General features: G+C 38.5%; 1 protein-coding gene across 1 annotated transcript in view; it reads left to right on the plus strand.

Annotated features, from left to right (window-relative positions):
• Positions 1-26,749, plus strand: part of YES1 (YES proto-oncogene 1, Src family tyrosine kinase) — a 51,329-nt gene that overhangs the window by 13,118 nt on the left and 11,462 nt on the right. The window contains exons 2-4 of the mRNA XM_065668086.1: positions 19,512-19,781; positions 24,938-25,037; positions 26,170-26,268. Of these exons, the coding sequence (XP_065524158.1) occupies positions 19,517-19,781; positions 24,938-25,037; positions 26,170-26,268 (464 nt within the window). The 5' untranslated portion in view covers positions 19,512-19,516. The remainder of the gene's footprint in view (positions 1-19,511; positions 19,782-24,937; positions 25,038-26,169; positions 26,269-26,749) is intronic.

Raw genomic sequence — 26,749 nt, forward strand, 5'->3', positions numbered from 1 at the left:
CAGGACAAGAGGCAGTGGGTACAAGTTGTAATACATACAAACATTAGAAAAGAACATGTTGAGTTATATATTGTAAGGGTGATACAATGCTGGAACAGGTGATCCAGAAGCGTTGTGGAGTCTCCATGCCTGGCAATAACTAGAAACTGGACACGGCCCTAAGCAACTTTGTCGTTGACATGCCTTTGAGCAGGGGGATTGGAGTAGGTAGGCATCCTTCAGAAGTCCTTTCCAACTTCATCTGTTGTGTGATTTTCATGAAAGGATTTAAGAGGGCCACTACAGTAAGTGCGGTTGTTGAAATGAAACAAAACACAGGTGGTGAAGGGCAGAATATTTTTGTATGTGTGTTTTGGCAGCCAGATTTTTCTTATTTATTTTTTTCTGTCAGCTTTCTTACGACAGCTTGGGAAAGGGGGAGATAACTCTTAGCCAACTGCATTGTTCTCTTGGTTTCTTAGCTTTCTGCTATTAATATCAAGTCTGTGTTTGGCTTTATTGTCTGCTGCGTCCTCTCCCCACTCCCATGACAGCAGTGGTGAGGATACTGTTAACTTCTCTGCTGCCTGGAAGACTGAACAGCACCAGAGCCTTTTAAGTCAAGGAAATGTTTTAATTTCTTATTTGGAAAGATATTTTTTCAACATCTACAATAGGATAATTTTTTCTCAGTGCTGTAAACCCTTAGGATGTAGACTCTATGCTTGCTTCAACGGTCTTTTTAGTAATGGTAATAAGGTGGTGGGGTTTCTTTTGTTTGTTTTTCTCCCTTCATTTGACTAAGCATACTGAATTGATGAGTTCATGCTGTTCTGTTGGTGTTAGAAATAAGGATTTCCTTTAGACTAATTCAAAATGTAGAGGAAAAAAAAGGAGCTGAAACAGTTGTATATGGATTTAAACACATTATTATGTTTAACATCTTACCAATAGAAATATAGTCATAATGAAACCTAGAATTTGAGCTTGTGTCACAGAAAAGCACCTGATCAGTTTACTAAGGTAGGACTTATTTTCAACTCTTCGTCTTTGGACTTGTGAGTAAAAAATAAGATGAAAGTCAGCGCTGTGCTGAGGAAAAAGTGTGTGAACTGGAACATGAAATTTGCAGGTCTCTTAGAAACCTTGTGAAACAAAACTGCAAATTCACACAATTGGTGAGGATAAAAATACCTATGTATATTGAAAATTGGTTTGATTTAGTCCATGTCTCAAGTTGTCTGCTCATTGGTTGTAGTTTCCACAGATGTTAACAATACCAGTTGTCTAGCAAGATGTTAAAAGTTATACTTCCTTTGAATGCTGTCTCACTTGCAAATGAATAACGATGTTGTCACAAGCTCATTTGTATTTTGTGGTAATTAGGACAGCTATTAAATAGTTGAATGGCTACTACTGTGCAGGGGCATATATATATGGAACTGAGTGGAAAGATAAGAGAGTTCTTTTACTACAGCTAAATATTTGTAGTATTACTCTCATGGTAAATCTTTATCATTTACTGATCTTCCCAAAGTCACAGCTTAAACCTTCTAAGGAAATGAAACAAAACCCACTTACATCTCTTTAGAGAGTCTTGCTTTTGCACTAATGAAGTAAGCTTTTGCACTTATGAAGAAGTATGGCTTTACAAATGGCAAGCAAGTAAGGATTACTGTACCATAGATACTAAGCTACAAATGCAACATCTAGCTAAGATAAAAAAAATCATGTATGTATGATCTGTAATGTCTTAATTTGAATGTGACACTGATTTTATTTTTGTTTAAAACAAAAAAGGCATCAGGAGATATCTGGGGAACTACAGATCAGTAAGCCTGACATCTGTTCCAAGTAAATCAGTCAAAATAATAATGAAGATGACATGGATAAACATGATGTATTGAGGAAGACTTAAGAGCCTGCTGTGAAGGGATGTCACGTTTTGCGAATTCACCGGAGGTTTTTTTGAAGGCGAGCACATGAATAACTAAGATCTGACAGAAATAGTTTACTTGGATGTCCAACAGGCATTTGACAGTGGCCCCCACCAGAGAATTTTGGAGAAATTAAGCAGCCATAGGATAGAGGAGGAGGACTTCATGTGGTTACATTAATGACTAAAATGCAAGAAAGGGAGAATTGGAGTAAATAGAGTAGAGGGGGGTGGAGGGTAACAATTCTCCAGAATTATCTTAGTGAAGAATGTTCAAGTTCATAAAGGATATTAAATAAAAGTGAGCTCATAGGCTTTACTGATGGGTAGCAGATGCAAGGCAGACCACTGCACATGGACTTGTCCAGTTGCTGAGCAATGTCGTTAAAATGGCAGATGAAATTTCTCATAAATTGCTTCACATGATATATTTGGAGGTGCAGAGGAGCAAGCTTGTCTTCTCATCTAAAAAAAAAAAAAAGAGCTCGAAGCTGACTTGCCACTAGAAGTGGTTAGGAATGAAAGAGAGAATAATGATTATACTCGAATTATCTTACGTAGTTCTGCCCTGATCCCTCCTCTCCCTGTCATCATCTCAAAAAGAACGTAGTTGAAGTTTTAAGGAAGAGCAAATCTGTAGCAATTATCTGTAAGAGCAGCTGAATTCATTGTTGTAGAAAAGGTGACCAAGAAGTGGTGTCACAGAATTCTGTAAAGTGTTCAGCAGATCAATGGGACATAAATAGGGAGTGTTTTTTATTCACTCTTTTATTTTAGTGCACATGCACTACGAGGTATCTAATGAAACAGCAGCTGATGAATTGAAAACAGACAAAAGGAGGTGGTTCTCAACAGAGCATGTAATTAAGCTATAGAATTCCTTGCCTCAGGAATTTAAGGAAGCTAAACATCACATCAGTGCCGAGGAAAACTGCTGTTGCATGGAAGAAGAATCATCAAAGGAAAATACCTATTCTTGTTCAGGAAATCCTGCTTCTGCAAACTGTTGGGGGCTCAGAGAGTGTTCTGGGGAAGCACTACTACATGTTTATTACGTTCTTAACATGCTTCACTTGGTATCTGTTATCGGGTGCTATTCGTGAGAGGGTATTTGAATGGACTTGGAGCTTTGGGGCTTGCTCACTGCAGCCATTACTTTGTTATAAAGCCCATCCCTTTTTTAAATTTGATTTCTCTGTTACTCATTTTCCAGAATCCTTTCTAGCAGTAGCACTTAAACTTTGGCCCAAAATGGGGTGCTAACCTATTTAGAGGGTGTTTAAGTCCACTGGTTACATATTCTTTTCTTTCTGTGAGCTGGTGTGTGACACCAAAATATAAAATGTCCATGAGGAAAGGATTGTGTTCAGAGCAGGGATAGGACTGCAGGTACATGTGAGTCGATGGTTTAATTTCATATTACTTCATCCTCTTACTGATGTATAGTACTTTTTTGGTCATGTAATAGATGCACTTACAATCGCCTCTCTCTCATGTGCTCCTCATGCAATACAGTGCCTTTAGGGAAAGAGGTTTTTCTCAGTAAATGTTGATCAAATAAATGCGTGGTTTGGGTTGTCTGTAGGCTGGTAATTTCTGCTTTTCCTTCAGACTCCGTTGAGGTGATTTTTGTATTCCTTTCCCTCCCCCAGACAATCTAAGACCCTGTATCTCTGTTGTACGTGACCAGATTATCGGTAAAAATATACTTCTTTGTGTCTGTAAGATTATTGAAATACTCAGGAGACCTCTCTACTTGTAAATGGAAAAGTAACATTGAGAGGACATTGTGCTGGACAAATACTGCATTTGAGAAGATTCATGCTATTTGAAACAAGAGGCTGCTATTTAATGTTGTTGCCCTGTTCCTTTTTTTTTTTTAAGGTGTCAGCTGCGCAAGTCAGAGAAAATTTTACTGTTTGATTCAATCTTAATAATTATTTTGATTTAGTAGTATGCTTTACTGTGTCACTGATTTTTGAATTCTAAGTCCCTCCTTTATGTAGAAATATTATTGGAGTTTAGGCTGAGTATAGGCAGTTAGTAGACTTACTAATATATTTTCATCCAGTTATGCATAATTTTATGAAAATATCGGATTCTGGATAGCTTTCTATGTGTGGTTTCATGGTTAAGATTTGTACAAAGATGTAAGATGGAGGGTATTTAAAAGGTGTGCTTATTTTTCCATGAACATTTCTAATGTCGTGCAAGGGGAAAACAGTGACTGTGCTAGTGTTTGCACACACAGTTTAAGCTAATTCCTGGTGCTAATTTAGGACAGTGTTGCTTCTCACCTTGTTGAAAGAAAACTTTACTAGCTTTTTTTGTTGCTGTTGTTGTTGATTCAGTCGTAGAAGACGACAACCATTAGGCACCCTATGCAAAGTAAACTTGAACATTAGCAGCTTTGGCTGCCTATAAGTGAGCTAGTTCTGTAGGCTCCCTTTATAGTCAGTGGAGAGAAATAAGCACTTTCACTGCATGATTCATCTCACCCCCAGATGGATGTCTAAATTTGGAAGATTAATTCCACCTGAAGTCCATTACCAACTATAAATGTCATTAGTTTAAACTAGGGAATTATTTAAAAGGACACTAGCTTGACTGGCACAGCAGTTGAGTAGAAGTCTTTTTATTTCCATGAGTTGTGTTTCAGACATTTAAAATCAGCACTCTAGCCTGTTTCATATTTTGTCTTGTTTGAAGTTGCTCTTTTACAGCAGATTTGAAACTTAACAAGTAGGATATATTCACATTACCTAATTTCTAAGCATCTAGCTCTGCGAGGCTGACTAGTCTTGTTGCCAACTGGTTTGGTTTTTGGGATGCAGGGATGACGACAGAGACTAGCGTAATGAGAAGAGCAGGGCATATAACACAATTTTTTTTTCTGCTCTGTAACTTTCTGTTAAATGTTAGGGATAAAAAAAATAATGTAGGTGTCCTTAAAATCATTGTTCCTCTAGAGGAGCCCGTGTCTTTCCACTGGTTGTACCACAAACCTGTGTAAGGTGGTCCAGTCTTCACATGTTCAGGACCAAAAGGTAAGCAGTGTAGATACCTTCCTTAATTTTTGCTTCTGTTTGTCTGGAGCAGGCACTTGGAGTGGCTGGTATCCTTTTTAAGTACTTTCCATGCTGTGCCATGCTTCCTCACTCTGCCATGCTTGAAAAGTCTTCACACACCAGCCCCCTCACCCCCTTTTTCCTGTTTATAGTTTTTGATTCCTGTCAGTGGCAATCTCCTCCTCTTTCCTCTTTCTTTCGGGAACTCTGCTTTTTTTGTCACAATATGTGGCAACATTATTCTCTTGATAACACTGATTAGATCCTACCATCAGACTCTGTCCTTATACCTGAATTAAAAATAAGAAACTATTACAATCCCAATTCTATTGTATCGTATTGTGTATTGTCTGTATTTTCTATCCTATTTTCTATCCTATTATGCTTATGTTCAGTTATATATCAAAGGCTGATTTTTTTAAACATTATTTTTTTTATTTCCTTTATCAGCCTATATCTAGAAAAGTAGCTTGGAAATAGACAATAACTAACAACAACATTTAAGGTTATGTGTATCATAGAAACCTGTATCCTTCAAACATTTTCCTCCACCAGATACAAACATAAGGAGGAGTTCCTCATTAGGAGTTTAGGGGAAATCAGTGGTTGCAAACTTGGAACTGAAGGGTTATTAGGGGTTCTAACTGGGAGAACTGGGTGCTGTACAGATACTGTTTGGACTCTTTACTTGTTCCGGAAAGGATGTAAACCAGTTCTCAGCTCTCTCACGAAACCAGCGAAGTCAGAAGTCACAGCTGTGACATGCTACAGGAAGACAGGAGGATGGATGAAGCACATTGTCAGCGCTTAACACTGGCAGAGCATTGTCAAATAGAAATTACCAGGCACTCCTAGAAAAAAACACCTCCCTGCAAGAGGGGAACATAAAGAACCCCAGTAGTCTTTACCAGTTGGGAATGGCTGGATAATTCTCCCCATCGCTATTCTGACAGTTTAATGCTGGGTGTTGTAGGAACAAGCAGGAAATACAAACCTGTGAGCTTGTGAGTTAAGGAGCGATTGCTGAGCTCTCCACTCGATACTGAACATTGCCTGGGGACAATACCCTTTCTTCATGTTGAGTTATAACTAGTATTTGGTAGAAATATGAAGTGCTACCTACTCCTTCCCTGTAAGATTTTCCCAAGGAAGTTACTTGCCGCTGTTTTTTCTTGTCTTTTTACTGTGTATTTGGAATATACTGCGTATTGTGCACATCTTACGTGCCTTTAGACCAGTCACCAGTGAACTCTGCCATTCCTCTAGTGGCCGAAGGTAAAGGTATTTATTCTAATTACACTCACCCTCATGGTTCACTCTTAGTAGTATTCTTTGTGAATAGCAGTGGATTCTGGCAGCAAGGAGTCCATAAATTACTCCAAACAACAGAAGCTGGTTTCCAGCAGATCATTTTGTGTTTAGTCTAGAAAATAGTGTTTAAAAATATGCAAAATTGATTCTTAGAGCTATCCTGTGGGATGATCGTATTGATTTGCTTCCTGCTTGAAAGATGACATTTGGAAGCATTAAGTTTATAAAACTGGTGAGGACTTAAAGCAATTTTAAAGTTTAGAAGATTAGCAAAGAAATCCAATTCTGGTAGATAGGGAGCGCCTTTAACTTCTGCTCAGATACAGCTTCCTATTTAAGCTTATGCGAAGTGAGAAGCAGGAGTTTTAACATGTTTGTAAACCATTGGTTTAGATCAGTATAAGATGAACCAGAGTACAAACGAGTAAGAAAACCACATGAAAGGACTTAAAAGACCTCTCCCCACCCTCCAGGAGAAACATGGAGCGAGGCTTTCTCCCCTTTCTGTTGTTTTATGGCTACATGATAAAATAAAAAAAAAATTAATTTTTTTTTTGTTTGTTTGTTTTCAATGAATACTTGTGTTTATTGAAATTTTCAGTTGGAGCTGTCAAATCTTCAGCAAAGTACGTATTTTAGCTGGCTTAAGCATGCTGCTTATTTTTGTAGGTAAGAAGTTCTGCCGTTGCAATGGTTCTATCAGGCAGCATCAATTCTATTTAAGTATTGTTAATTTGTTGTTTCTTTCATTATTACTCATAACCTAAATTCTTCTGACATGTGACCAAAATTTGAATCACTCGTGGAAGTTACTGACGAATAGGTTGTTTGATATGCACACTTCTGCTCAATCCCTAATATCTTCCCCCACCCTTCAATTTAACATTTAATTAAAATGGAAATTGTGCTTCCTTCTGGCAATACTTTTGGTGTCAAAAGAGCATTGCTAAAAGCTCTGCTTACTGGTCAGGAACAAGAAGATCTGCTACTAAACAGCAGTTATTTACCCCAGAGAGAATCTTTAAGTATACGTTGTGTACTCCTGAAAATAAAGTACCAAAATGATTGAGAACATGAAATGGCCAAGGCATTTTACATACCTATTTCATAGAGCATTATCTGAACCTGTCAACGAGAGCTGCAGGATGTCTTTGTACTGGGTTGTACCCTGTTGTAGGTTAACAGTCTTTACCTACATGAAATATGACAAAACTATTGCTCTTTTCTTTGGTCTTTGATATTCTGATCCTTTTTTAAAGAGAACTCTTAGCACTCTAGTTGTTGTCTTACCATCTCCACTTTCCTCTTCACACCCTTCTCTCATCTATTCATGTTTTATTTTGTATCCTGTAGAGTGACTAACTATCAAAGCTATTGGTTGTGTTCACCAACTGTGTGGTTGTGTGGAGAATAGTGACTGATAATGTGTTTTACATGCCAGTGGCTCATTCATGCTTGAATTGCGTTGTGTGTATGGTAAGGAGTAATCTGAGCTGGGAAAATGCTAAATCAGAGGGAAGGCCCATTGCCAAATGTAGAAAACCTTTAAAAAAGGTGAAGAGAAAACTGATGTCATCTTTAATGTAGGTATCTGAAGACTTCAATATTTTTCGAGCTGTATTTAATAAACCTTCAATCACAGGGAATGCTGAGATGGTTCCCCTTTGTTTCACTCCATCCGTGAGGAAAAGTTTGTCTTTGACCTCTTTTTCAGGAGTGCTTTTATGAGCTGTGGTTAAATCCCTTTCAGCAGTTTTAAGTGACAGAGAAAAAATCGAGGGAAGAAGAATCTAATGGAAAGCCAGTAGGAAGGGAATGCTGTGTGGTTTTCCATTACATGCCATCATTGCAGGTTTGGTACACCCAGTACATGTCACTCATAATTGCTAGTCTCGAACTGGAAAGAGTTCAGTGTTTTGATTCCTTAGGCAAATGAAACAACATGAATGTGAGAGAAAGTAACACCTTGTTTTGGAAAACAAATAATGAAGTTTGGTTCGGGCTTGTGTTTTGGGGGGTTTTTTGGTAGCAGGCTTACAAAATCACTTGCAAAATGCCCACCTTCAGAACAAAACTTCTCTGACTGTAACCTACAAATAAGCCAGTTTTGCTTCCCAAGGCAAGAAGAAAGCGGGTGCTTTCCTTCTGCAGTGTGTTTGCTGAGGTGCAGCAGGAACATCTTTTTCCTGCAGAAGCAGATGAGCTTGGTAGGTAGAGCTGCTGCGTGGCTGAGCTCCACGCATGTTGCAAAACACAGTGCCAGGTGCTTGCAGCATAGATGATGAACAGGGAATGGAGTATTGGAGATAGTTATAAGAAACCCTGGGTAGGGTAATGGTGAGACTGTTACTGTGTCCTGTTGTCTCTATTTTCAGATGAGTGATAGATCTGTTGGGGTGGTTTTTTCCCAAAAAAATTTGTCTCACAGCTCCACTGTTGGATTAATTTGGATTAGTTAAGTCATGCCTGCTTAGTACAGCAAAATTACTGTACTCCTAGCAAGAAGGATGTGGACTGTGCTTTCGGGATGTAGGAACTTGTGTTCTAGGGACAGTGGCTGCTGCCAAAATAAATACTAGAGGCTCAAATGGGCCCATGTGAACATCATGAAGTTGAAAAAGGTAAAGGGCAAGCTTCTGTACCTGGGTCACAGCAATCCCAGGTGTCAATATAGGCTGGAGGAGGAACAAATTGAGATCAGCCCTGCAGAGAAGGACCTGGGGTGTGGGTATTGGTGGATGGAAGATCGGACATGACCCATAAGTGTACGCTTGCAGCCCAGAAAGCCAACTGCATCCTGGGAACATAAAAAGAAGTGTGGCCACCAGGTTCAGGGAGGTGCAGCCCCTCTGCTTGGGTGATGCCACCTGGAGTACTGCAAAAGCTCTAGCGTCCGCAGTATAAGAAAGGCATGGGCATATTAGAGCAGGTCCATAAGAGGGCCACAAAAATTACCAGAGGGGTAGAACACCGCTTGTATGAAGACAGGCTGAGAGAACTGGGGTTGCTAGAGCCTAGAGAAGTGAAGGCACTGGGGAGACTTACTGTGGCCTTTGAATATATAAAGGGAGCTCATAAGAGAGGTGGAGAGAGACCTTTTATCAGGGCCTGTAGTAACAGGACAAGTGTAATAGTTCTAAACCGAAAGAAGAATAGATTTACATTAGGTATGAGGAAGAAATGTTTTATGATGAGAGTGGCGAGGCCCCAGAACAGGTAGGCCAGAGAAGTTGTGGATACCATGTCATTGAGCGTGTTCAGGGTCAAGTTGGACAGGACTTTGAGCAACCTGATCAGTGAAAGATGTCCCTGCCCATGCCCATGGTCTACTTATACAGGGAAGAGAAACAGGGTGGTGTTAGGGCTCCAAGGCAAGGCTGTAATAAGACTGCCGGCTGGATATTTGCGTTAAATTTCAGATGGGACACAAGGCATGTACTTTTAGTGGTTACTGTGTTTAAAATTTAGGACTTGGCCAGTGTGGGTGAACTTTTCATACAGGTCACAATGAATTTGAGCATGTGCGTACCGTCAAAACCATGAAAAGAGAAATTAATTTAGTGCAGCTGTATGGCCTCTATTGTGCAAGATGCCTGACAAGCTAATGAAGGTAATTTCTCCTGGTCTTCTTGTCTGTGAATACTATTATATCTGTCAGTATGGAAAGCAGTGCAATAGCAGTGATGATAGCTATTAGGGTAATAATTCTTGTTTAGTTAAAACATCATCCAGCTCTTCCCTTTTAATAAGGGTGTTATTTAGCAGTTGTCATCTTACTTATTTTTTTGTTTAATTTTGAATTTCTTTACAATTTAATTGTACTTTTCACTTGTTTTTTATGTAAAAAGGAAAACACAAGCTATTGAATCATGAAGAACAGTGTACGTGTGTGGTTGTAATTGTTTATACATACTTTCACTTTTTATTTTAGTCAAAAAGCTGATATTTTCCAGCTGGCTTCTTGAAATTCCTGTTGTTCAGCAAAGAGCTAATTGCTGAAGGAGATCTGGGTATGTGGCGTTTGAATAAATGAGTGACAGCATTTTGTCAGTAATTGGATTTAAATACTTTAATTACTGATTTTTCTTTACATGCTAATAATGTCAATTATATTCGGATAAAAAAATCATTGAGAATAAAGGGGAATTCGCTTTCGACTTAGTGTGACATTTGGCAAACAGTAGCTGAGAAAATTCATCTCAACAAAGCAGGTATGTGCAAATGTTAAGTAACAGTGTGTCAAACACCAAATAAATTACTTCTAAGTTCCATGAGATTCCTTAGCAGTATTCCTGTGCTATAATGTGGGTGGATATAAGTCATTTATTACAGGTCTTTTTTTGATTAATCTTCTCAGTTCCTGTGACTGTTCCTTTTCTTTGTATTTGTAAGTTGATTAAATGAATTTACAACTGGATTCTTGCTGATACTGAATTCCTCTGTCATCCTAAAATGTAATTGCTGCTTCAGCTCTGTGCCCAGCTGAGAAGATGAAAAATACTATAGTTTCATATTAATTTCAGTATCTCTGAGTTTTGGAGAGTTTGCAGATGTTGTAGTCCAGTTTTCTTATATATTTTCACAGATGAACTTTGAAAGAAATTGCTTCCTAAATTATCACAGAATATTTCAGAACAAAAATTGCAGCAAATTCTTCTTTTACCATACAAGTTTTACTTCACTTTTTCTGTAATGCAGATGTCCTTTGGGAAGGCAGTTTGCATGCTTCCTGCTGCTGTGAGACCTGGAAAACAGAACATAAAAGTTGCTTTTTGAATAACTTTTGGAGGTATCTTGGAAATAATACACTGAAATAGAACAGTTGAAAGCTGAATGTATGAAAATGTTACGTGGTACCAAGCATACATTTTGTTGTTTCCCTAATAGGATTTAATGGAAACAAAATCTTTCTATTTATAAATTAGTTCCTAAATTCAGTCTGAAATGGGCTAGATAGCTTTGACAAGGTATGACATGCATCTTACCATCATCTGAAACAATCTTGAATGTATAAGACTTCTTGAATATATGAGCCTTTTAGTTTTCAATATAATTGTTATTATTTATAAAATACTAAAAATGGTTATTACACTGAAACAAAACCCCAGAATTGTCCTTTTCTACTTACATTTATTTATTGACTCTGTACTTAAATGTTCAGGACAATGGAGCAGCAGTAATGCTGTCTAGACAATATATTGGTTGTTTGTCTGTGATATCATCTGTTGTCAGAGAAAATGTCTTTGTGTGGTAAAGGTTTGAAATTATACGGCTAGACATTGTAACTCTAAAAATGGCCTTGTGTATGTATTATATATTATAAGCACATAAAATTGCTTTTGCAAGTCTGGTATTTTAGTTAATCCCTCTCTTGTGACCTTGATTGCTGGAATAAAGAAAATTAATCCATCAGGTTTTTTATCTTGTCAGTGTTGTATATCTTGCATCATCTGCCTTAGGTTCATCAGCAGGGTTTTTCTTGGATGTACAAAAGCACAAATTATTTTTCGCTCTTTGTGGATGTGAACAGTGTGCCCGCTTCACTGAAAATCCAGAACAGATCCCGAAAACAAACTTTCTTAAAATAGAAGTTCTATTGAGCCATTGATAGGTTTTTTTAAAAAAATTAAGTGTAACCATTTAAATTTTACATATTTCCTCTTCTCTGTTCTGCTTTGGAAGTTCAAAGCAGCTCTCTCTGGCTGTCAGTCAGGTACCCCAGCAGGCTTTGTGCCTACTGCAGTTGGGTTTGAGGTGTAGGGTTTTGGTGGGGAACAAAATGTTCTGGTTTGTTTGGGTTTTTTTCTACCCAGCATCACCTTTCTTTTATGTTTTCTGTTGTCTTGCACACAAGGAAGGCAGTTTCAAGCTGAGGTGGAGATTGCTGGTGTTGAGAAACTGGGAGACAAGGGGGTTGATGATGGGAATGTGCTTTTTCAGATGCTTGAACAGCTTTCAAGAGGAAACCTTACTAAAAGTCAGGCCACTATAGTTATTGGAACATCTCAGTCCAGGTCTTGGCTGTGACGCTCACCTCCTGTGGGTTTTCGGAAGCCTTGTCTAGAATAGAAAGTCATGATGTTTAAATCTATCATTATAGAAGTAACTATTTCCTTGGATATGATTATTCTGGCTTTAACCAGGCAGCATAAAAGAATTCAAGTAAAGATGTATACTAGAATGCAAATCCTGTGCAGATGTTACATTAACATAACTATGTTAGTTTAAATTTGTAAGCTGGGTCACACCTGTATGAGTTTTGTCATGTAGCTGAGTCCTTAGTCTCCATTTGGCTGTGGACTTTGAGCTACAGATTGGTGGAAGTTGGAGCTGTCTGTGCTCATCCCGCTGCTCTCATCTTCTAAGGCATTTCCTGCTGGTTACTTATTCTATAGAGAGACAACCTTACTGTCAGAGTTCATGCCAATGGTGATGGAAGAGCTCCTGTTTATAGGCAAAGGCCACTCTGAAAGACAGGATACTGAACTAGAATATCTTTGATTAGATGAGTCTTTAAAATTACAGTAGGCTTGCTGTAGTAGGAGTCTGTCTTTCCTTACCACTTGCCACTAACCACTTTTATTTAAATGCAGTTCCTGCTAATCCTATTTTCCAGGTAGTGTTTTGAGGTCTGATGTTCCTTCAGAGCACAGTTGTACTGATTTTGTCAGCCAGGTAGCTAGCTCCTCCAGTTGAAGGATCAGTCTCAATATCTAATTTAATGCCAATTTAAAATTCTGATTCCCATATGTCGTGGTGTAAACCCAGTCAGCCATAAATCACGCAGTCTCTCTCTCACTCCCCCCCCCCCTTTTCTTGCCCTCCCCCTACTCTTGGAGGGACAGAGAGGAGAATCAAAAAGAATGCAACTCCCACGGGTTGATAAGAACAGTTTAGTAACTAAGGTATAACACAAATCACTACTGCTACCACCAGTAACAATAATGATAAGGCAAATAACCAGGGAAGAGAAATACAACACCTCAGCACCAGCCGACCGATAACTTGCCCCCCACCCACCCGACTGAGCAGAAAACTTGAACAGAAATATGCAATCTTTCCAACAGCTTTTAACTCTGAAGTGCAAAATGCCCAACTACAAAAGCAATTTTATACTCACTTGTGTTTCTCTCCTTGTACAGAGTCTTCTGGGTTTGCTAGCTGTCGCTTGGTTAGCAAACATTCTGGGGTTTGTGATGGTTCTATGAAATCAAAAGCATTACCACAGCAGCCACAGAATTTTTCCTTGAATATGTTTGTATAGACATGATAGAAGTGTGGTTTGGTCTATAGAAAAATTAGGATCAAAAATCTCAGATTCCATTAGTCGGTGATGAAAGTATTTTTTCTGGGTTGAACTGAATATGTGTGGTAAACATTGAAATTCTAGTGACCTAAATCCTTGCTTCAGTGTCTTTCTTTTTTTTAATGCTTCTTACTTCACTTTTTGCTCCTTACTAGATCATTAATTACAAGGTCATGTCAGTCGCACTTTAACTGCATAATGATACAGACTCTCTAAGGTCTCATTAAACTAATGCTATTGCTAAGTATAAAACTGAATCCAGTAGAACATCATTCTTTGAAATGCCATAGGTTGTTCATGGTAAAATAAGCAAACCTTATAATTTGACAGCTCTTAAAAATGAAATTATATCACATGATAAAAACTGCATCATTTTTTAAAATTGCATATGCTTTGCAAAGAACACAAGGCAATTCTTTATTTTGTTTTAAAAACATGCCAGGTTGCTTTGTAGATAAGAAAGCTCACCCATATTTTTATACCAAAGCAGTGACCTGTTAAAGATGGACTGAATTAGCTGGATATTATGGTATTGGCCAAAGCGGTTGTTAGCCTCTTTTCTGGTTATCTTAATTTCTTCCAGCCTGTGTCACTTTCAATAAATGGGTTTTCAATACCACAGCCTGAAACCAGCTGTTTGGCAGATGCTCTGCATTGTTTGCCTAGTGTTCGAAAAGCCAGTATAGGTTGCATGTCTCCAGTGACATATGGAGTCAGCTTGCACTTGTTCGAGCAAGTAGTCAGCTAATGGATCCATTAGCTAACTTTCCACAGAATATCCTGTCTTCATCATTACATGAAATTTTAATAACTTTCTATCATGACTTTAGTTGTAAGTTTTTGAAGACATTTGTTTCACACTTGAGAAGTGAGGATGCTTCTTTTCTTGACAGAAAAAAAGAAATATTTACTTTTGCTAACAGTGAGAAGTGAAGGTAGAGTAATGGGAATCTTCAATGATTTTTTTTTTTTTGTCTTTTTATTAGGAATTTTGATTCTCAATTCTTTTTCGTATTGTGTAGCATGGAGGGGTGGCTTTTTGTTGTTGTTTTTAGGCAGGAGAATATTTGCAGTCTTGCTTCATCTGTCTAGAACGAGACTTGACTTGCTTGTTCTTTTAACTTGACTCATCATACTGAAAAATGACTTGTGTGCTCTTTTTGGCCATATGTACAATTTCAGTAGTCAAAAGGAATGTTGCAACCTGTCCTTCCCCTTAGTGATTTTTCTTTTGCCCTTCCTGTTGTACAGTTTTAGAACCTGGTTTAGTTTAGAGATTGAAAAGAGAACAACTGCCTAGAGTGTCTTTCTCTTTATGGCATGTCAGAATGGCTACGTGCGGTCGTCATTTCTGGCCTTACATCATGACCAAGTCTCCAGAAGCATCTGGGCACATGTTTTATCATAACAGAAGTGCAAGATCAGAAGAGTACCTCCAGTTGGCCCCAAGTGGAAAGTCCTAATTTTTCTTGTGTTGTTTTTGGTGGTTTGCTTGTTGTGTTTTTAGTGATTTTTGTTTGTGTGGGCGTTCTGTTTTGTTTTGTTTTCCTAGTGAAGGGGTTTTATTATCAAATTCATTGCAGCAAGTGGAACAGATGTGAGGCTCTCCCAGCTTTTGGTCTTCAGGGTTTCAGTAGCTAACATCTAGCCCTCAAGATCTTGATGCTGGTGGGTAGAGTAAGGGGAGGAAATGAATATGGTGTTTAGAGGCATTTGTGACTGCTTTGCTCTGAGACAGCTGGCTGTTACAGATTGTCAGTTTATCCACCTGTGTTAAAATCACCTCTTTCAAAGAAAGCTCTAGCATCTTCCTTCACGCCAGTGGGAGATCTTCTTTGTGTCCCGAGGAGAACCAATGAGTAGATAACTTCTGTAACTATCAACTGGAAAGAGCAAACACCCACTGGATGAACAAGTGGTTCTTTTGTGACACCCAGCTCTCAGACGTGGGTGGATGAGTCTGCAGACACCCCGAGTTGTTGGTATCCTGGGATATGATGGCTCTTGAGGAAAAACTTAATTTTTGTGGGCTGGTAGGTCATCCTTCTGAAAGGAAAGGAGAAAAGAAAAACAAACACAGGCTTTACTGGCCACACTTTTCAATTGTTGTTGAACAAAGCTTTTCATGTGATCTAGCACTGCTATAAAAAGGAGTTGGGAAGATAAAGAGGGCAGCATTGACTTTCTTGGAGATCTCTTATTTGGCAGAGGGTTTATTAAGGATCCTCTGGCATTGTCTCAGGAGTTTGTGGAGTATTGAACGACAATGAACTTTTGCCCTTTGTGTGACTTTTCCAAAAAGCCCACGTCAAATTAGATGTCTCATTTGATGACTGTTTCCTGGAGTACTGTCATTCTTTCATTGATTTTTGTGGGCAACTTGCTAACCTTCAGATGTCCTTCCAGTAGTCTTTCAACTACTGTTTCTTCTTGAAAATATTCTAACATATGACTGTTTTCATCTAGAAAGCAGAACAAAAGATCTGTGCTTTTTAGTCCATGCTTTCTGAACGTGGTTTCCTGATAGACCTCAAGCAGGCTGACTCCTAAGCCCTTCACCAAACACATGGACATGCCGATGAGAATCAATAGAAGAGTATTTGTTTCAAAGAAAGAACAAGGTGCTGAAGTTAAGTAGTTTTTATTCGGGCACCAGGCTGGTCTAAAATAATGATTTAACTAATGGGAAATCAGTGGCTTGGGAATAACCTACCTTGGGCCAGTATTTCTTTGAATAGATGGACTTCTACAGAGCAAAGAGGAACTTGCCATATACATCTGTTTCTAGAAAGTGTTCCATGCTTCAGAAGGAGTGCCATGAATTTAAATGGCAGAAATGTATTCCTTTATATTTTGTTGCTATCAAACAAAGGGTGATAAAAATAGTTATAATGTTATTTCAGTTACATACATTTTTTCATAACAAATGCAGTACCAGAATAATCAAATCCAACATTCCATACCAGCTGCTTAGGGATTATTATTTTTTTTCCTTAGCCAGTAATGTATTACAAGACTAAACAGTAATGTCTTTGGGTTTTTCCCCACATAGGGTGGGCAATCATTTTTCCCTTCCCTACCACTCAGTCTTGGTTTATGTCATCTTCCCTCCCCTCATTTTTCTCATTTCTCCTTATAAATGCATACGCAGTATTTTGTAGTAATTTCCACCTACTTTTTTGCCTTTTAAAAGCGAAGGAGTTTGCTTCCTTAATTTTGTTTTGTGGATATGTGGCTATAAAAGTAGAGCTTTTAAATTTTTCTCTGCGTATTTCTGAATGTATTTCTCTTTGAAGTGCTGATTAAATCTCTGCTGTTAATCTCATTAACCCCTGAAAGAAGATTACCTTAACAGTGAAGTGGCTGGGGAGGGGAGAAGCAAGGGAGAGGCTATTTCTCTAGAATGAATTCAGGTCTTCAATAAGGGCTTTTCTTCATGGCACTCAAGTGTACCAATGGTAACAACTTCTTGCTGCTAACCACAGCTTGTGTGGGTGAACACACAACTGTCAATAGCAGTTGTAACTGCAGTGCAGGGTAGCTTTGACATCGACCATTTGGCCAAACAAGCAATATCGTGGGCAGAATCCAGCAGTTTTACTGGACTTGGGAAATGGTTTCATTCATTCATTCATTCATTCATTCATTTATTTATTTATTTTTCATCTCGAAGTCTTACCAGCCTGTTACAGGTTAACCAAATGCCAGAAGTAGGGGAGGAAAAATATTTGTGATGAATATTTAATCATACAAATGTCCATACATTTCCCTTTTAATCTGCTTTATTATAAAAAGTGTGCTGGACTTCTGAGTCATGCATGATGGTAAAGTTTCAGCCAAAGGCAAGGAACAGGTGCTGTTATCAAAGACATTTTTGCAAAGGTGATTGGACTTTTACTAAGCGTTAGCAGAAAACTTGGCAGTTTTAAAGAGTCAAAGAAATGGGCCTCAGAGTAAAGCATTCATCATAGGCAGCCACATGGCAAAAAGAAGAAGTGGTTCAAATTACAGAATCTATTTGTAGTGGTAGAGAGATTAAAAGGATGTGACTCGGCATTTGATCGACTTGTATCGTGAATTGATAACTGGCTTTTCTACTGTAGAGTGTGGGGTGCCTTTTGTAAGATACTTGGACGCATTACATTCTTAATACATGCAGTTGAGTCTTGTTCCATTAATGTTTTTGCACAATTAATAAATGGGCAATAGTAGCATCAGAAGTGAAAAAAAAAAAAAAAGAAAAAGATAAAGCGTTATTTTTGTGATGATTCATTATTCTGTGTAAAACCTCTCAGGTGAAATTTGTAAAGATGCCGTTCTTTGACTTTGTTCCTGCTTGTTTCAACACCAGTAATTGTTTTATATTGCAGCATTAGGGGCTGACTTGGCAGGGTGAATATTCTTAATCTTTATGGGTAGTAAATTTCGTATGGTGTTTCACCAGCTATGGGCCGCCTTCTTTGCAGTAACTCTGATTCACAGTTCTTGAGGAAATTAGAGTATCTTTTCTGTTGTAATGGTTGGTTATACCGAGGGTATTAATTTCTCTTGGTGTGACTATATTAAGATAGTATTTGTTTAGAAAGATTTACTTTGTTCCGTATTTTTGTGCCTAATAGTTAACAAGGTAGGAGGGAATTGAAAAGGAAAAAAGTAGTTAAACACACAGTGGGAAACACTGTTTCCCTTATTGTTATTTAGACGGTGTGAAACTGTTGTAGTTACCGGAATACTTGCTTTATTGCTTTCAGACTGGTTTTTGTGGTGGTGGTGGTGGTTGGTTGGTTGGTTTTATTGCAGTTTTCTTGCCTGGTTCATTAGATAATGTGGAGCAGCTGATTTCCTGATTTTGTGGAGGTTTCTTCTTTCAAGGTTAAAGTAGATTTTTAACCTTTCCCCCTGCAAGAATACAATAATGTCATGCCAGACTAGCCCTGCATCTAATAGAGACTCCTGCTTATTTCCTGATTTGTTTCCCAGCTGGGATAAGCCAGAGAATGCCTGCCATCAGTTGTCACCACCTGATGAATGGCAGGTGGTGACTTCTTAAGACTCAGTAATTCTAATTGTTGGTGACATGTCTCTTCTCGGATCAGTTGCATCAGCAGGGAATAGGTGTCCCCCTAGTAAACAGCTCTGGCACAGCGGGAGCTGGTGGCAGTCTTGGGTTGTCAGCTATAAATTGTCACCTGTCCTCGTGCAGTTCAGTTTCTAAACCACTGTGGATGTTATAATTACTCTTCTAAATTATTTTTCTAATTCTAGTTAGACTAAAGCATGACCCTCTCCTGTGGCCGTGAATATCCCAGGTTTGGGTTTGAGCTTTGTTTGGGGGGGCTGGCAGTAAATGAAAACTTTTCTTTACATCTTCAAATGTCTTAGTTGTAATACCGCCAGCTGGTCAGGACCTGGTGGTACAGGTGCTTAAAAGAGAAAGCAGGAATGCCCAGCTTCTTTTCTTTAATTGCTTTGGATAATTGACTATGGATTTGTCACATCTGTTTCCCTTTCAGCCTGCTATGGAAGTCTTCAGTGTCTTTTCCTCACCTCATCTTTTGTCCAGTTCCCTCTTTCTCCCCCCTTCCCCCTCTTTTCTCTTTTACCACTTGCAGTCCGCCAAAGAAATGAGATGAAGAATAATCCAAATGTGCTGCTAGTATGCGAAGCTGTAAGGGAAAATAATTAGGTCTTCTCTATTCTGGTAATGGCTTAGATTTTATTCCAGATCACTTTCATTGGAGTTTATAGTCTGCATGTGTTAGCAATTGCTGTGGGTTGTTTGGTGCTTTTTTAAAAAGTAATAAATCATCATTTTTGGTAACTTTTTGGGAATCCTCTGTGTTGATTATCAAAAGACACAACATGGAGATGAATTTGGTTTTGTTTTTTTTCCCTGTCATTCTCACCGAAGCAACCATGGGGTGCATCAAAAGCAAAGAAGATAAAGGTCCAGCCATGAAATACAGAACTGATAATACTCCAGAACCTGTTATTTCCCATGTCAGCCATTACGGGTCAGACTCCAGCCAAGCAACACAGTCACCGTCAATAAAGGGATCAGCAGTTAATTTTAATAGTCATTCCATGACTCCTTTTGGAGGACCCTCAGGAATGACACCCTTTGGAGGAGCATCATCTTCATTTTCAGCTGTGCCAAGTCCATATCCTAGTACTTTAACAGGTGAGTGTTACATAAAATGATGATATTATAATTTATTATTCAAGCTTGACAGTCATATTAAAAAATAATATGATACCTTGCCACACAGAAATAAATTGCAAATTTAAAATAAATTACCTTTTGGGGATTTCTGATTTTCAATATCTTTATTACTCAGATAATAATTCAGCCCATATTTGGTAGTGACTGGCTTTTGGTTTGGAGGGGGATTACAATCACACCACAGAGAAATTTAAGACTCATTAAAAGTAATAATGGGAATAGTTGACCAAATTATGTTAAAAGCGCTAGGTTGTTGAAGGGATGTGCATGGGATAATGGCCATTAACTTTTGGAAAGAGGCGCAAAGTGAAAAAAACTTCAAATTCAGGAAATTGAAGGATTTTAACCAATTTTCAGACTTATTTGATCAGCTGTAAATTGCCTATATTAATGCAGCATTGAATCTGTTCATTCATAAAGGTAAATGGAATATGCAGTACATTCTGTGTGGTTTACTGTATGAACAATATGTATGAAACAAATAGCAGAATTCTCATTGTTGGTGGCCATATTAAATCCAAAGTTGAAAATGTAAAAATAGAATTTAGAAGGCACAAAGGCCTTAGCTGAGATTAAAATATTGTATCTTCAGAGAGTTCATAAGTAACATGCACATTTGATGTTATAAACCTACCTTTATAGCAGAGTCTTAAAACTTCCATTACAAAAATACTCATTTTGTGCACATGGCTAATTTCAGTAGTTTTGCTAGGTATTTTTGAGAGGAAGCTGTAACTTTTTCTTTGAGAGAGAAGAGTAATTTATTCTAGAATATTTGCACAGACACTTAGAATCATAGAATCATAGAATAGTTAGGGTTGGAAAGGACCTCAAGATCATCCAGTTCCAACCCCCCTGCCATGGGCAGGGACACCTCACACTAAACCATCCCACCCAAGGCTTCATCCAGCCTGGCCTTGAGCACTGCCAGGGATGGAGCACTCACAACCTCCCTGGGCAACCCATTCCAGTGCCTCACCACCCTAACAGGAAAGAATTTCCTCCTTATATCCAATCTAAATCGCTTCACAAAAAACAGCAAATAATTCCTTATTAGTCTATTTCTAGTTTCCCCACAGACCTTTAATGGTAGCGCAATTACAGTGCTTAAATGTTTGCCTCGTTACAGTGGCATTTAAAATCTTTTAAACACAAGAAATTTGAGATCCATGAAAACCTACTGTGACCTTGACAATAAGTAATTCAGGAAACTAAATATAAGTTGACAGGTAATGATCACCTCATATTCCCAGTTTGGGAATCCAGTAAAATCAAATAATTAAAATGAGCATCTATCGTGTCTCAGAATTTTGACTCTGCTCTGAATCCCTGTTTTGGATGAACATACACAGAAATGAAATAAGGGCAGCATTTTTTTTTTTTTATGCGTTATCTCCACTGAGGAAAATTTATTTGGCTTCACCTCCCCCAAGAATCTCTGTGTATGTCTTCTTACTAGATCTGGTTCTTTGTTCACATGGAAGTCTCCAGCAGTGTGTGCTGGCACTCCTGGGCATTAATAGACATCAGGGAAGTAGCCCCCCACCAGGTGTCACAAACCTTGCTGCAGAGACCAGAAGGGATGTTCTCTTGCCTGTTCCTATTCCAACTGGTAGTTAAGCATGTTACATCTTGGACCAGAGTCAACAGGAGAGATTTCACATGGAAAAAGATAGTCTAATATCTCATAAGTGTGAAATCAGTTGTCAGCAGACATCATTTTGCAATCAGGTAAAATGATACTGCATATGTAATTAAGCCTTCTCAGTTTGTAAAACCAGCCTATCCACAAACACACACACTTGAAAAATAAATAGATAAATAAGAAATACACCAACAGTCGCTTGTTACATTCAGTACCAATTTTGAGATCAAAATTGGGTGGTTTTGTGAATGAGTAAGATGACAAACTTCATCTGGCTGTAAGCTTTTTGTATTTGTGACACATAAAACACTGGATTGCATTCTGTGGCCCTTTGATTTGCAAGAGAGGAGAATAGATGGGCTTGTTGAACAGGACATAAGTGTCAGTAGTACTTAGTCCTTCAGTGACGTTTGACAGAAAGATGATATGGTTGTCATCGTGGCCTGTAGTGAGGCTGAAAAGAGTTGGGCTGTCTTTTATTCCTCTAGAGAAGAAAAGGAAAATAAATCTGAGTTAGTCAACATGCCCCTGTATTACACATTCTCTGTCATCAGATACTTTGAATTCATAGAATACTACTGAAAATCAAACAAAACTGGACCACTGTTCTTGCCATCTAGGAAGGTATGTAAACACTAACGCTCTGTAATCCTCATACTGAACAAAAAAGCAAAGTCTCTCCAAAATTACTTCTAGATAAGAGGATGGGAATACTGACCTAATGAAAGGGTAACCTTTAAGGGAAAATGTTATGACCACAAATAGCTTGAACAGCTGAACTAAATCACCTTTTAGTGATTCACAAAGAAAAGACCTGCAAGAGACTTAAAAATCGTTTGAACATTATCTGTTTGTTTAAAACTCTCTGTGCTGTTGCTGTTCTCTGTAAGTACTTTATTTGCTATGAAATAGGTAACACTTGTGTGTGAGCATAATAAGAGATTTTATGATAGCTGAAGTGTTGAAATCAAAACTTCCCAAGGATTGTAAGGTAGCTTTTCCAATTATTTCTTTAAAAATAATTAAGAGTACACAAATACTGATAATTCTCCTATTGCATGGTTTATATTAGAATCCATTACTTTTGGCCAGTGCTCCACACTCTAGAAGAATTATTCTCTCTCTTGTTCCCACGTTAGTATCTTTCTAGATGTACAATTTGTTTCCAAGTTCATGAAGTCTCCCAGTTTCTTTATGTACAGTTAAAAACGTTTGTGATATTGTGACATAAGAGTATTTATTTTCTTCATCTGCTGAAGAACTCTGTGAAGATGGTTTGTTTCCACAAAACTTGGTTTCTGTTTGTGCAAATATAGTATGTATCCCCACAATTTACTTGCTCTGTGTAGCAGTTTGTGTCATCAAAATAACACAGCGATGTAGTAATGCAGGCAAAAAATGATAGAACTGTATTGATTTTTTTTTTTAACTTGGATTAGAAACTGTTAGCTTCTAGGGAATATTCTAATTAATTTTCAGTTCATAAATCACACTTCAAAATCCCCCCTTAATTACTCTGACCACCTGTGGGGATTTTTTGTTCTGTTTTTTCCTAGAGGAACTGTAAATTCATTTCTGGCTGATACCTGCTGGGAGACTGTAATCAGAAGACAACTCTAAATCAAATTAACATATTTAAATGATTAGAAGCTCTTATGTCAGAAAGTGTACATTGCAAAAGAATATTAGATGCAGACAATACCCATTTCATTATGTATTCTTCCTTTCTGATCACTGTTATGTTAATTATAAGATCTAAAATTAGATGCAATCTGAAATCAGATGCAGTATGTTTCTGTTGCTGGTGTTCCGTGTATATTCTGGTACATATATGCACACGTTAGAGATGTAACATTATACATTTAAAAATAAGTTATTGCTTAGATTAGCGTTACGCTTCCTAAATGTCCATTAGACTGTGAAATATCATTTTTAGAGCTTAAAAAGTCTTTTTTGGATTGCCTGTCTGCAGTTTTCTATTTTAACTTTCTCCTAGTTATGGTACATAGTTCTTTATTTTTACTTGTATCTTTTACATCTCATATAGCCTGTTTTCCTTTCCCTCTTTCTCTTTTAGCCCATTTTCACAGATTAGTCCTTTTAACTACAGTATAAGTTTTCCTATCATAAGTGTATGAGCTTCCCTACCATCCATCTCTCACACATTTGTGGGACACTGTTGTGGTTTAACCCCAGCTGACAACTAAGCCCCACACAGCTGCTCACTCTTTCACCTCACAGTGTGGGATGGGGGAGAGAATCAGAAGGGTGAAAGTGAGGGAACTCATGGGTTGAGATAAAGACAGTTTAACAGGTAGAGCAAAAGCCACGCATGCAAGCGAACATGGTAAGGAGTTCATTCACCACTTCCCATGGTCAGGCAGGTGTTCAGCCATCTCCAGGACAGCAGGGCTCCATCATGTGTCATGGTTACTGGGAAGGCAAGCAGCATCACTCCCAACATCCTCCCTTCCTTCTCCCCCCAGCTCTGTATGCCGATCATGATGCCATATGGTGTGGAATATCCCTGTGGCCAGTTGGGGTCAGCTGTCCTGGCTGTGTCCCCCCCTCAACTTCTTGTGCACCCCCAGCCTGATCACTGGTTTGGTGGTGTGAGGAGCAGAAAAAGCCTTGACTCTGTAAGCACCATTCAGCAATAACAAAAACATCTCCGTATTATCAAGACCGTTTCCAGCACAAATCCAAAACATAGTTCCAGCTGCTATGAAGAAAATGAACTTTATCCCAGCCACATCCAGCACAGATGTGCTCAACAACATGCCCTGTACCAGAAGTGGGATGGGGAAGCAAATCCCTTGGAGTTGGTGGAGTGGAGCTGCTTGTCCTGTAACATCATCTCGATCCTTGTTTTCTGCTGTTGGATCATCCTCAACAAGGGTCTGCTTTGCAGATGGGGAAACTTGATGGAATTAAATCATTAGTCCTAAAGCAGAGAAATGTCTTTGTCCCCAACAGAATACTTTTATTTCTGGCTTGATTCCTTGAGTGGATCTGATGTGTTTAACCTCAGAAAGTTAGGAATAAATCAGTTAGTTATAACTATGTTCAACAGGAAACTACTTCTGTAAAAATTAGTGTGTTACGGTTCACCCTTGTGGTGTTGTAGGATCTTCTAGAATTGCATTTCTTACCAAGAAACTGCCTTTTTTTACTGCTGATGTGCTGTGCAGGTTTCTGTATATAACTGCTCTAAATATTAATGTACTTCCAGTGATGTATTTAGCTGCCTTTTGTGGCGTGAAAGCTTATTTTTAGGGTGTCTGTTTATAGGTTTTCTTCTGTTTTAAGAAGTGAGCTGATTATTGATCCGGCTTTGAAAATGAGATGCAACCTGCAGTGTTTAGTTGCTTCCCAATCCAAGTTGATGAGTTGTTTGACAGACAAGTCCTTAAATCAAATGTTGCAACATTATTGCTATATCACGCAAGTTGTTTTTCTTTTTCCTAAGGTGGTGTTACTGTATTTGTGGCCTTATATGATTATGAAGCCAGAACTACAGATGACCTTTCATTTAAGAAAGGGGAACGGTTCCAGATAATAAATAACACGTAAGTGTTCTCATTCACAGACTTCATTTGATGGTTGTTGGGTATAAGTAGATCCTCGCCTCTTCTTGAAATCTGTGTATCCTATTTCAGTGAAGAGCAGATTGATTTTTATTTATTTTTTTCTTGGATGCACATGATACTCTAACAAGCATGGGGTTGAAATATCGATACTGGTAAGACTATAACCTTCAGGCTGAAGTCAGGGTTTGGATGTAGGTGTAGAACTGTAGTGACTGAGGAGGCCCCAAGCCTCTCCTCTTCAGTGGGTTGGGTGGCATCCTTCCGCTTCCTGCTCCAGCACGACACAGCTACCCACTTCAGGCAGCAGATACGGAGACACATACTGTCTCATCCCAGCTCTGCACCTTGCAGATTCTCTCTGACAGTTTTCTGTATCTTCTGGGGAAGCAAGCACATTCACTGGAGGCGAGTGTGCAGCCTGTAGGCAGGGATATCTCACCATGGAAGTGGGTCTAGCTGGCCTCTGCAGTAAATCCACGCTCAGATAGTTTATGAGTAGTTTGCTGTTCTGGTTTGATTCCAGCAGTGTTACAGTACTACAGCCTGGTTTCTGGAAGTCTCCTGGAAATGAAATAGTTTGTTCATCTTGGAGATTTCTTTACACTCAGCTTTGGGCTGCAGTAATAGTTCTAATTCATACATGCAGCACTTTGTCCAGGTCTCTTAATTTTATTAGCTGATCTCCTGCTTCCTTTATGGCTCACTGTCAGCATACAGACAGAATGATGTGGGAGGGGCAGATGATGACTAGAGAACTGGGAAGTTTGTTTACACGTCTGCCATAAGCCGTTTTGTTGTAGATTTACATTTTGCGTATATTGATAAATTCCTTTTATATTAGAAACAAAAAAAATAACCCAAACAAGCAAAAAAGCAACGAAACCAAAATCCAAATCCTTAAAATTAAGAACTCCACTAAGAGGCACTCGTGTTGCTTACAATGAAAAGAAAAATGTATTTAGGTGCAGCACAAACTTACTTTAGGTACATTCATAATTAAAATAACACGTTACCTAAATTTAACTTGCTTCTCATATGTTGAGGATGTTATAGGTGCTAGGGAATGATGCATTATTTATATGTGGAAGAGATAACTGATATTTCATTGCAGAGAAGGAGACTGGTGGGAAGCAAGATCCATTGCTACGGGAAAAACAGGCTACATCCCAAGCAATTATGTAGCTCCTGCAGACTCCATTCAAGCAGAAGAGTAAGACATCACATCCTTTCAGTCTCTTCTTACCCATTCTGTGCTTTGTGCCCTGTGGTGACACTATTCCCTTAATTCAGTATATGTAACATGCAAGGGTAAGGTAGGGTAATACTACTAACTAAAGGATAGCAATGCTACTTGGATGATGTCAAAGGTGTAATTAGTAGTAAGTGTGAGATACACTCATGCAAATGTTTTATGCCTGTTGCTATATATAGGCTAAAGGAAAAAGGAGAATACAATAACGAAGGTAAGAATTGGGGAACATACATTGTAATTCATGTAATGCAAAAATAATGGGTTAAAGAGTTCACACACCACCAGCTCTAGGTTTTTGTTCTTATTTTTGTGTATAGAATCATAGAATGGTTAGGGTTGGAAAGGACCTTAAGATCATCATTATGAGGGATGCCTCACACAAGACCATGTTGCCCAAGGCTCTGTCTAACCTGGCCTTGAACACTGCCAGGGATGGAGC

Source organism: Lathamus discolor, chromosome 2 (assembly GCF_037157495.1).
Source record: "Lathamus discolor isolate bLatDis1 chromosome 2, bLatDis1.hap1, whole genome shotgun sequence".
Lineage (NCBI taxonomy): Eukaryota > Metazoa > Chordata > Aves > Psittaciformes > Psittacidae > Lathamus > Lathamus discolor.